This window comes from Amblyomma americanum, chromosome 11, assembly GCF_052857255.1.
Source record: "Amblyomma americanum isolate KBUSLIRL-KWMA chromosome 11, ASM5285725v1, whole genome shotgun sequence".
Classification (NCBI taxonomy): Eukaryota; Metazoa; Arthropoda; class Arachnida; order Ixodida; family Ixodidae; genus Amblyomma; species Amblyomma americanum.
The window spans coordinates 99,973,649-99,985,851 of NC_135507.1; the positions used below are offsets into that span (position 1 = coordinate 99,973,649).

General features: G+C 49.8%; 1 protein-coding gene across 1 annotated transcript; it reads left to right on the forward strand.

Annotated features, from left to right (window-relative positions):
* The first annotated feature begins 240 nt into the window (after positions 1 to 240).
* Positions 241 to 9,729, forward strand: LOC144110285 (4-galactosyl-N-acetylglucosaminide 3-alpha-L-fucosyltransferase FUT6-like). Its single transcript, XM_077643126.1, has 2 exons — positions 241 to 373; positions 8,288 to 9,729. Exons 1-2 carry the CDS (start codon positions 317 to 319, stop codon positions 9,512 to 9,514), a joined length of 1,284 nt encoding a protein of 427 aa, XP_077499252.1. The 5' UTR covers positions 241 to 316; the 3' UTR covers positions 9,515 to 9,729.
* The last annotated feature ends 2,474 nt before the right edge of the window (positions 9,730 to 12,203 follow it).

Below are 12,203 nucleotides of genomic sequence, written 5' to 3' on the forward strand. Positions count from 1 at the left end.
AGAGGCCCGTGTACTGTGCGATGTCAGTGCACGTTAAAAAACCCCAGGTGGTCGAAATTTCCGGAGCCCTTCACTACGGCGTCCCTCACAGCCTGAGTCGGTTTGGGACGTTAAAGCCCCATAAACAACAAACCATGATCCTACGCAAAGAAAAAGAAAAGGATGATGAGGAAATTGACACGGAGCCAGGTTTTACATGTCAGCACGTGCCAGCACGCGCTGCATTTAGAAGAACATGGGTGCGGAGCAGAAAGAGGCTGCACTGAGCCCAGAATCCGTTCAGACACCAAAGCCCGAGAAACGTGCCTGCGCAAAGATGGATTCAACAGAGAAGGGAGCAAGCGCCAAGCATGAGGAAACACAATTTGTTAAGGTAAGTTTCGTGACCACTATGATCCGTACCTTCACACGCCACCCACCGCGGCGGCTCTGTGGCCACGGTGGGACGCTGCGGCCGCATTTTATCAGGGGCGGAGAGCAAGAACTTCTCCCGTGTAGTGCAATTTCGTAACACGCTGAACAGCTCCAATGGTTGACAGTTAACCAGAGTACTGCACTACGGCCTGAGGCATAGCTCCCAGCGTTCTTTTCATTCACAAAAAAAGGCCTTTCTTTACCTTAGTGAACTACTCCTAGACGCTGACAGCAGCCTTCAAGCATTTTTTTTCTTGCTCTTTATCGCGTTTGCTGTCCAGAAGGTCATAACTTGCATGCCGCGGTGGCTCTGTGGTTAAGGCGTTCGTCTACTCAGCCGAAGTACCCGGGTTCGAACCCGACCACGGCGGCCGCGTTTTGATGGAGGCGAAACGCAAAAAGGCGGCCGTGTACTGTGCGATGTGTGTGCACGTTAAAGATCCCCAGGTGGTCTAAATTATTCCGGAGACCTCCGCTACGGCACCGCTTTCTTCCTTCCTTCTTTCAATTCCTCCTTTATCCTTTCCCTACTGCGCGGTTCGGGTGTCCACCGAGATATGTGAGACAGTTGCTGTGCCATTTCCTTTCCTCAAAAACCAATTTCGAAGCGAAAGCTTTATTGGCCGTATCTGTCTCATAAATCGTAGGTGTCCAACGATATATGAGACAGATACTGCGCCATTTCCTTTCCCTCAAAAACCAATTATTATTATTATTAACTCGCGATTTCGCCGTGGCGGTACTTCATCGAGGCACGTGACGTCACAACGCGCGCCTCGCCGCGGAAGGTTACTGTGCTTCGCGCGCTCGCCGCGCCATCTGGCATGGCGTCACACCGCGCCGCTCGCCGCCGCTGTTTGGTAGGACGTGACACCGCGTTCCTCGCCGTTGCGCTCGCCTCCGCTCGCCTCGACAGCTGCGCCGCATGCGTGATAAGATGTCACAGGATGCAAAGGGAGAGCTGGCATGCGCCGCAACCACAGCTGAGGCGATAGTATGAACGGCGACAATTCTGATAAGCTGGAGGAGGCGTGGAGAGAGAGAGTTGTTGCCAGGAAGAAAGAAAAGGAAAATGCACTGGCTCAAGCCGAGCCGCAATCGCTACCACGTGCAGATAGTAGGAAAGTTGAAAGATGGGATAGAAAGACAGGATGGTAAAGACGCGTGGTATAAAGACCCAGGCCGATCCCGGAGGCAGTGCAATACCGGACCAACCGGTGGCGGGAGTGAAGCATCCTTCAAGCTTTCCACCACATTTCCAAAAATAAGTCCAATTGGACCCGTAACGGATACTCTACGGGGTCCGGACATTCAATTGCTCCTAGGAGGCGTGGAATCGACCGCGGAACGAGGTGAAGAGGAAACGAATCGCCCAGGAAACAGACGACCCGCCGCGGTGGCTCAGTGGTTAGGGCGCTCGACTAATGATCCGGAGTTCCCGGGTTAGAACCCGACCGCGGCGGCTGCGTTTTTATGGAGGAAAAACGCTAATGCGCCCGTGTGCTGTGCGATGTCAGTGCACGTTAAAGATCCCCAGGTGGTCGAAATTATTCCGGAGCCCTCCACTACGGCCCCTCTTCTTCCTTTCTTCTTTCACTCCCTCCCTTATCCCTTCCCTTACGGCGTGGTTCAGGTGTCCAACGATATATGAGACAGATACTGCGCCATTTCCTTTCCCCCAAAACCAATTATTATTATTAAACAGATGAACAGTGCGCCGAACGACTGGCTAAACGCCGCTGTGAATATGCCGCCGCGAGACAGGCACGTTTAACGTCCGGTGTCTCGACCGCTAGCAGCAGCGACAGTAGCCGGAGGAGAGTCCTGAGTCCTGCTTCACTGAAGACGGCCCGTGATGAACGATGGAATGCGACCAAGAGACATCAGCGGCGGGCTCAAAAAACCGAAGAACAACGTGTCGTTATCCTAGAGAATAGGCGTATAAGAGTGACGCGACCCTTCAATCCTGGGATAGCCTCGGTGCTGAAATCAAACATATGGACCTACAGGTCATACTGGACGTTTATGTCTGTGCTTCATACGTTGTGGAATATGTGAACAAGGCCAACTAAAGAGTTTCACACTTGCTTTCGCTACATATATCCTGGTATAGCCGAGCTAAGGCACTGCCATTTTTTTTCTTGGGTACTCTGGCTCAGTAGCCAAGTAACCACTGAGCCACCGTGGCGGGTCGACTTGGAGGAACGTCGACATTAGAACAGCAAAAAGAGACGAAAGGAGAGGGAAAGGCGCGAAGAAAAGTTGAAAATTGGTTTTTAAAAAAGCAAACGGCGCAGTAACTCTATATCGGTGGACACCTGAACCACGCCGTAAAGGAACGGATAAAGGAAGGAGCGAAAGAAGAAAGGAAGAGGTGCCGTAGTGGAAGGCTCCGGAATAATTTAACCACCTGGGATCTTCAATGCGACTGACATCGCACAGCGCACGGGCGCCTTTTGCGTTTCGCCTCGATCGAAATGCCCGCTGTTGTGGCTCAGTGGTTAGAGCGCTCAGCTACTGTGCCGGAGTTCCCGTGTTCGAACCCTGCCGTAGAGGTCGCGTTTCGATGGAGGCGAAACGCAAAGGCGCCCGTGTGCTGTGCGATGTTAGTGGAAATTAAAGATCTCCAGATCGCTTCTCGTCCTTTTGGCTAAGATCAAAGTGCAGGTGAAAACTGAAAAAAGGTTTTTGGGGAAGGAAATGGCGCAGTATCTGTCTCACATATCGGCGGACAGCTGAACTGCGCAGTAAGGGAAGGGATAAAGGAGGGAGTGAAAGAAGAAAGGGAGAAAGAGGTGGCGTAGTGGAGGGCTCCGGAATATGTTCGACTACCTGGGGATCTTTAACGTGCACTGACATCGCACAGCACACAGGCGCCTTACCGTTTCGACTCCATGAAAACGCAGCCGCCGCGGTTGGGTTCGAACCCGGAAACTCCGGCTCAGTTGACGTTGACGAGCGCCCTAACCACTGAGCCACCGCGGCGGGTGGCCGAAATTATTCCGGAGCGCTGCACTACGGCACCTCCTTCTTCTTTCCATTCCATCTTCTTCCCTTCCCTTAAAACGCGGTTCGGTTGTTTACCGAGATGTAAGGCAAATAACTGCGCCATTTTCTTTCCTCAAAAGCCAATATTCCAATTTCCATCGAAACTCGGACGCCGCGGCCTGCTAAAATTAAAATTGGTTTTGGGGGAAAGGAAATTGCGCAGTATCTCTCTCATATCGGTTGACACCTGAACCGCGCTGTAAGAGAATTGATGGAGGGACTAAGAAAAGAAAGGAAGAGAGAGGTGCCATAGTGGAGGGCTCAGGACTAATTTCGATCACCTTGGGATCTTAAAGGACCAGCGGTTAGATTAATAGTCTTATAACTGATTTAATATCTGCTTCGGGTCCTTGGACCCAAGATATTGAAATTATTTTTGGAATATGGCGGTGTGCTTGAAGCACTCCTGCGCGGGTTGGCCCGGTATTGCACTGCCTCCGGGATCGGCCCGGGACATAATAGCGCGAGCCTTTTATTTCTCTCTTTGCTCTCCCATCCTTTAACTCTCCTATTTTCAGCACGCGGCGCCGAGCGTGGTTCGGCTTGAGCCAGTAGGCAGACCCGTGCACTTTCCTTTTCTTTCTTCCTAGCAGCAGCAGCAGCAGCAGAAACAACTGTTATTAGACGAAAAAAAAATCTTCCAGGGTGGTCCCCTACTGGTCCAGGAGTCCACGGACTTGCGCCTCACATGAAGCCCGATCCACCAGCCATTTCTGGCCGGCGGGCTGAGCGGTCCGTAAAGCAGCCAGCGGTTACTTTGCCTTCCGCTGGTACCTAAGGATAACAGAGTGAATTCCAATATGGCATGATGCCAACAAGAACGCTGTATGACAAACGGTTGCTCACAATTTTGGTACGAATATACTTGGTATATGTGGCGCCTCACTGAGAACAGCCAGTGGGGTATATAAGGCGAACCCAAATGCATATGACTGTCCGAAATTTCGGGATGAGCTTGATGTATGCGTCCTACGGCTGCTTGGTGACGTCACCCTTTTAAGGCGATATCCTTTGATGGCTCATACTCGCGGTGACTGTTCGTCGGTTACATCGCCACCTAGATCACGTGACCTAGGTCACGTGGCGCCACGCTCGCTCCAGCTGCTCATCTTCTCTGTCGAGAAATGAATTCGACCCGCCGCGGTGGCTCAGTGGTTAGGGCGCTCGACTACTGATCCGGAGTTCCCGGGTTCGAACGCGACCGCGGCGGCTGCGTTTTTATGGAGGAAAAACGCTAAGGCGCCCGTGTGCTGTGCGATGTCAGCGCACGTTAAAGATCCCCAGGGGGTCGAAATTATTCCGGAGCCCTCCACTACGGCACCTCTCTCTTCCTTTCTTCTTTCACTCCCTCCTTTATCCCTTTCCTTACGGCGCGGTTCAGGTGTCCAACGATATATGAGACAAATACTGCGCCATTTCCTTTCCCCCAAAACCAATTATTATTATTATTAAATGAATTCGAGAGTGGCAAATTCAAATCAGTGCAGTGAGTCGCAAACGGCTTTCGCCTTCCCGCAGTAAGTGCCTCCAACGAATTTTTTCCCTTGCCATCGGTGTGATTTTCTGTACCATCTGCGAGTGCACACACTAACACACAAACACACGCCGCCGGCTTCGCTTTAGGAAAGGGAAGGAAAAGATGAAAATTGGTTTTTGAGCAAAGGAAATGGCGCAGTAGCTGTCTCACATCTCGGTGGACACCTGAACCGCGCCGAAAGGGAACGGATAAAGGATGGAGTGAAAAAACAAAGAAAGAAAGAGGTGCCCGTAGTGGAGGGCTCCGGAATCGTTTCGACCTCCTGGGGATCTTTAACGTGCACTGATATCGCACAGCACACGGGCGCCTTTTGCTTTCGGCCTCCATCGAAACGCTGCCGCGACAACCGGCTCCATGGATCAGAGGACACATCAGTGAAGCTTTTAGGTGCCTGGCGGTGGTGTCCGCTGCATCCTCTGAACTGCGTCTACTAAATGACTTGCACAAAGCTATCCCAGCTTCCGCTGTAAATCCGGCCAGGGCGCAAAGGGAGCAGGGACCGTAGCGTACGCGTTAGGGCCGCTGCAATGAGCCGAGACCAAACGTTAGGCGTGAGCGATTCCTGAGATGTGAGCTCTAACACCCCGTGAATGACGGCAACATCCTCAAGCACGGGCATGCCGCGTAAACTGCACCAGTTAAAGACGCCAAGAAACTTAAGTTCACCTGAATGAGTTAATGGCGCATCCATAAAATCGCGCCTGATGGTCTTGTATGCCACTAATTCAAAAGTATAAGCCGAAACGCTAAGGCGCCCGTGTGCTGTTGGATGTCAGTGCACGTTAAAGATCCCCAGGTGGTCGAAATTACTCCGGAGCCCTCCACTACGGCACCTCTTCTTTCACTCCGTCATTTATCCCTTCCCTTACGGCGCGGCTCAGGTGTCCGCTGAGATGTGAGACAGATACTGCGCCATTTCCTTTCAACAAATCCACTTTTCAATAAAACGAGAAAAAAGAAATGTTGGAGGACTCCTAGTGCTTATGAGTTGACGCGATAGTGTACGCAGTTTGGTGGGTCATCTGATTCTGTTGCGACTCTTCAGAATTGTCGTTACAAGATTCTTAGGGCGACAATATACACTGATACTTGGGATCAGCAAACATTGGCTTTTCATTCTGAGCAGTTTGATACCTTTGAACGAATTGTTCATTTTTTCCGATTGTTTCAATTAATTTAACCCGCCTCGGTGGCTCAGTGGTTAGGGCGCTCGGCTACTGATCCGGGGTTCCCGGGTTCGAAACCGACCGCGGCGGCTGCGTTTTTATGGAGGCAAAACGCTAAGGCGCCCGTGTGCTGTGCGATGTCAGTGCACGTTAAAGATCCCCAGGTGGTCGAAATTATTCCGGAGCCCTCCACTACGGCACCTCTTTCTTCCTTTCTTTCACTCCCTCCTTTATCCCTTCCCTTACGGCGCGGTTCAGGTGTCCAACGATATATGAGACAGATACTCCGCAATTTCCTTTCCCCAAAAACCAATTATTACTAATTATTATTCAATTAATTACACACTTTAAGTTTTCTTAGCATCATCGAGTATTCGCTTTTCATTCTGAGCATTCTGACTCGTTTTAACCCATTTTTCTTATTTTTTTCATTTATTTATTTATTTAATCAGTTACAATGATTTCATTAACTCGACGTCGTCTATCACACACCAATCAATCACCACTCATTAGAACCACAAATTACCATGGTATGATTTTTTTACTCAGCACCCGATTATTTCCGACGCGCGGTGCGGACTATTACGACCTAACGAGCTGTATACGCTGCCGCGTAAGAATACGTCTGCAGCAAAGTAAGGGCATTATTCTGGCCGATGCCCTTCGAGTTTTCGCTGCTATTCGCAAAACCATGACCGAAATGCTGCTAGCGCTCATCATGAGCATTACCACGAATGTGTAGTCGTCATAGTTGTAGAACACATTTATTTGTCCACACTTTACAGGCAGAGCATATTGCCCGCCTGGGAGAACAGTCGACGCTGTTCTTATTCCCCTCGGTGGCTAGCCAGTCGAGCCAGGTGATGACGGAAAGCGAAGGAGAGTGATAGGAACCCGGCTGCTGAGCAGCAGGGCAATAGAAGAGGCAATCAGATATGTCCTAGGTATACATAGGGGCGGTTGGGACAAGAGCTAGGGATCCGATCGATAGCAATAGAGTATGAGGTAGGAGGGGGCGATCACTGCATTCATGTGCCGAATAAAGCAAGCCTCCGGCACGTTGATTGATGAATGAGGCGGAGGGCAGAGGTATTTTTCGGCGTGGAGCTGGGGGTAGACCTCTTTGATGGGGCTGCGCAGGAAAAGTCTCCCACCGTCCTCCGAGGGCGTGGCCCAGGAGATCAACGGTGCCCGGTGAAGAGTATCGCGAGGGAGCCCAGCTCATCGCCGTCAGTTTCGAATGCCCAGGAAACCAGCGGAGGGAAACGATGGAACGCTGCAGTGCGTAGACCCATCGTTAGACTTCCCGTTTGAGTGAACAGGATAGAGTGTGCAGTTTTGTATGTCGCGTATAGACGCTTGGGAGTGGAACAGACCGTGTACTCCGAGAGGGAGGGAATGAGCAAATGACTGAACTGCATGCGCAATGGCAACGATTTCGAGGAACAATGCGTCCTTGGGGCGGAGGTACGGCCCGCAAGTTTGGGTTGCAGGTGCGGGGAGGCGGGAATGCTACAGCGCGTAGCCGTAGGGACCTCAAGGAGCCGTGGAAGAGGCATCCGTGAAGGTCACTTTCTCGGTACAAAGAGAAGGGTATGGTGCTGCGTCATATAATTTTTATGTGATGGGACTTCTTATTGTGTGCATTAAGTTGAAGCACACGCAAAACTGCGATTATATCTGTCAGATCGATCTGTCGCTGCTATCAGGTTCCATAAAAAGGGTAAATGAGGAACAAACAGATATCCACTTTAGACATTTGTCCAACTCGAAAAGGCTCAATCTCGTCTGGAGGTGCTTGAGCAGCGTGATTGTTGAAGCTGCTTGCATGGTTGCTAATGAATCCTTTTAGGTTGTTCATTGCATGCATGACACATTCAGCATATTTGCAAGATTGATAGCTGAAGCGCTTCCAATGACATCCGTTGTTGCGACGCTTCATGCGAATAAGCGGCGAATGTCTGTGAGGGAAGCGGGGGTTCAAGAAGTCAAAATTCCTGACTTTGCGCAATGTGGTGCTACTAAATTAAACATTCAATGTGAAATTTAACTTGAAGTCACATTATTAGAGGAGCAGGTGTTATTCTCGTTTGACTGGCGTCATCGACTCACTCTTTTTCAGGCCCCCGTAGCAGAGCCCAGAAACCTGCGGTGCTTTTTCGTAGGTGTCTGTTTTCTTTGCGCCTCGATGACCATCTTCGCACTGATCTACACTGACTTCAAACTCCCGAAGTGGACAACATGGACCAGCACGAGAAGATTGCAAAAACGGGTGAAGATCTTGTTCTGGACAAAAGCCTTCGGGGCGTGGAACGAAGTTTACAACTTCACGTCAAGCGGTCTAACCCCTCACGACAACTGCCCGGTTCCGTGCTTCCTGACCAATAACAGGTCCCTGATAAGAACGGTAGACGCCGTCGTGATACACGACCGGGACGCCGACGGTAACAACCTTCCCAAGTATCGTGCGCCACACCAGCGATGGGTCTACTGGAATTTGGAGTCTCCTGCTCACAGCCGACCACAACAAATGAAAAAACTGAAGAAAGTCTTCAACTGGACGTACACGTACAGGCGTGACTCAGATGTTTGGCACCCTTATTCCTTCGTTGCACGACTAACGCCTGAGCGCAGCAGTTCGCCGCCTTTCGTAACATGGACGAACCGTTCCAAGCTAGTCGTGTGGCTGGTGAGCAACTGCCGAACGCCTAGCGGCCGAATGCAATTCGTGAAGGAGCTCAAGAAGCACATCCCCGTCGACATTTACGGGACCTGCGGCAACCTGAAATGCTTGAGAAGGCTAGGATGTCCAGCGAGTTTCGGAAGGACGTACTACTTTTACTTGGCTCTGGAAAATTCGATATGCCCTGATTACGTCACTGAGAAGTTTTACGTTAATGCTCTTCAAAACGAAATTGTTCCTGTGGTTTTCGGAAACTACTCAGACTTGGCACCTCCGGGCTCGTACATCAATGCGCTTGATTTTGCTTCACCCAAGCACGTCGCTACTTATTTGAAGGCGGTTGCGGCAGACCCGTCACGATACCAGAAGTACTTTGCCTGGAGAAACACCCACGGCATCGTTCCAAGCGGCATCACAGATCACTGCGCCCTCTGCAAGGCGTTATATGAGGCGCGGCCAGAAAACCGGAAAGTGTACAAGAACATCGTCCGCTGGTGGCACGGAAATGGTTCCCTATGCACCTCGTGGAAGCCAGTAAGAGCTCCGGATACCGTCGCGCCAGCCGGGCGAACTATGAGCCCAGGCTTCGCAGCAACCCTTCGTCCGACTGGATCGACCTTTCAAGAAGAAAAGTCTATCGGACGAAACAATAAATCTGAGCATTGATCCCTCAAAACCTGAGGCGCAACGCTATCCCAAACAATGTGCCAACATGAGGATAAACATTTTCACGTGCAAGCAAGGCACAGCTAAGATGGATAAGACTGTTTTCATCGGCTTAAAACATTCACCCATTTGACAGCACATGTGATGACATTTATAAATGTTATATTGTCTCTCGTGTATTTATGTATTCAGTGTTAGAAGCATAGCTAGAGAACTGGGCGGCCAACTGCAGTCAAAATGATAATGTAGACATTCTATCGAAATGGAGACGCGATGTTTATCCACTGATATGCAACCAAGTGTTGCTGGAGATCGCCTGAAATAAACAACCTGCGCTTGGTGGAGGTAGACTGAATACAAATGGGGTAAATCTTTGACAGCGTTGCTGGAATTTGTGCGACCACATGCCTTCTTTTTCGCGCAACGCATGCTCGCTCTAGTGCAAATGATATTGTCGAAGATGCGCGTAGCGTCATAAAACATAGCAATTATCCTTGTGTAACCTATCCTGATTTCTCTCCGGAAAAGGCTCTCGTGCTAAGAAGCGTTGTTTTACGACATTTGGATAATACATGAAACCTGCATTCTTCGCTAATAATTTTTCTTCGTTGGTGTCGTTCAGCTCGCGCTCTGACTCCGATCTCTAGCACTGAAAGCCGTTCGCGCGTTCAACTCGAAGGACCTAATAATTTACATTTTCCTCAGACAATAGTCGCAATAACAACTGAACGAATCTTCATGTGAATGAGGAAGCTTAACAATAGCTTCTACGTATGCGCTCTGTACAACCCGTTGGCATACCAAGAGATCACAATAAGTATCACTGCATCATCCACGAAGTTACAAGCATTAGAGAAGTCGTCGTCATCAACAGTTCATTTTGTCAGTCTGACATGAGAACAATAATTAAGCGATCCATACTGATACTTTATGAACGATAATGGTGCGTCACCGAGCTGGAAAACAAAGTATTCGTTGCGACGATATGGAGTCATTCGTCTGGTAAGGCCGGGTTGCGCGTAGGACTTCGCGCATTCGATGCATATATACAACGGGGACACTACCAAGGCAGAAAAAAAAAAACATTCCCATGATCCGAGATGTACTACGCAATGTTCTACACCATCAGCAATAATTAGCACCAAGTCTTGGCGACAATTTGTTTGGCATTCGCAATTGCATTGTTCCTCTAAATTAAGGGGGAAGTCGTCAGCTGGGTTAGCACCAAATGAATGAAAAACCATCGTCGCCTTAGAAGATGGAAACATACGATCGAACTCTCTCCGCTTAGCAGGAAAACGAACGCCACAAGGGTCAGTCCTGCCCCCCTGCTTGTTAACATATCAATGAGCCAACTGCACCCCACAGCCCCCTACTAGATGCCATGCGGTAATCAGACACGCGCTGTGTGCGGATGACATTGCCACCTTGGCCAGCTATGATGGCGAAATACAGGACGCGCTACAAGCAGCAGCGAACGGCAGCCAACAATGTGCACGGACATGGGGAATAGCGTGTGCAGCGCAACTCATAACTGCTCACGGTCACAAAATGCCGAAGGAAAACCGACCCACCACGGGACCTCACGGTCACAGTTGAGGGCGATCCCATTAATAGGGTAAGCAGAGTATACAGTTGTTGGGCCTACCTTTACAAAAAAATACAAAGAACACGTACACGATGGTGCTACTAAAAAAAACAATAAAATAACCGACATGATCCGAAGGATCACCAGCCGCCGTCAGGGCCTAAAAGGAGCTGACGTTCTCCGTATCGTACAAGCAATAATTATAAACCGCATCACATACCACGCTCCGTATCTACGCTTCACACAGACAGAAACAGAGAAGCTAGACACCCTAATCCGCACAGCCGTAAAAACGGCGATAAGCATCACTATCTATGCATCAATGACCAGAGTATTACGATGAGGTTTACGCAATACTACTTGCGAAGTAATCGAAGCCCAGAAAGTCAATAAGATAGACCCAAACACACGCCGACAGGGAGGCATGTCCTCAGACATTTAGGATACCAAATTTTCACCTCGCGAACTTCAACCAATAGCATTAAAAATGAGAGTCTGCATTACAATAACACCAATACCACGAAATATGCACCCCGAACACCACACCGGTAGGCGCAAAGTCAAGGGCCGAGACCCTGCATAGAACATAGGCAACGACCATGACACCCTCTAAACAGATGCTGCAGACCACCAAGCTACAAAGGCAAAGGTAATAGCCGTGGCTGAGCGGAGAGGCGGTGCGATAGCATCAGTCACAGCACGCACCGAGGTTGAGGTTGAGGTGTTGAATGCTACAGGTGGGGTTAGCCTTGCTTTGTCTGCCGGCAATTGCTCCACCGCAGCGTCCCTTCGATATTAACAATGCCGCATCTACTCCGCTAAGCGCACAGTCTCTTATAATAGCACACATTCTCTCCCGCAGTCACCATCTATGCACACAATCAATCCACACAGTTCACAACACAGTCCACTCCAGAAGTCACCATCTATGCACATATTCAGTCACAGTAGAACATAGGCCATTGTAGTGCCACACTCCATACACACATTCACTCACAGTATAAAGTAGTCCACTCCGGAAGACACCATCTACGCACACATTCAATCACAGTAGGCCATAGTCCGTTTCTGCTGTCACCATTTAAAAACAAGATCCGTGTT

Bases quoted from the DNA above. Each gene is read 5' to 3' on its own strand.
- LOC144110285 (XM_077643126.1), top strand. From the start codon at position 317: ATGGATTCAACAGAGAAGGGAGCAAGCGCCAAGCATGAGGAAACACAA. The intron at 374-8,287 runs GTAAGTTTCGTG...ACTCTTTTTCAG, and splicing joins AGGAAACACAATTTGTTAAG to GCCCCCGTAGCAGAGCCCAG.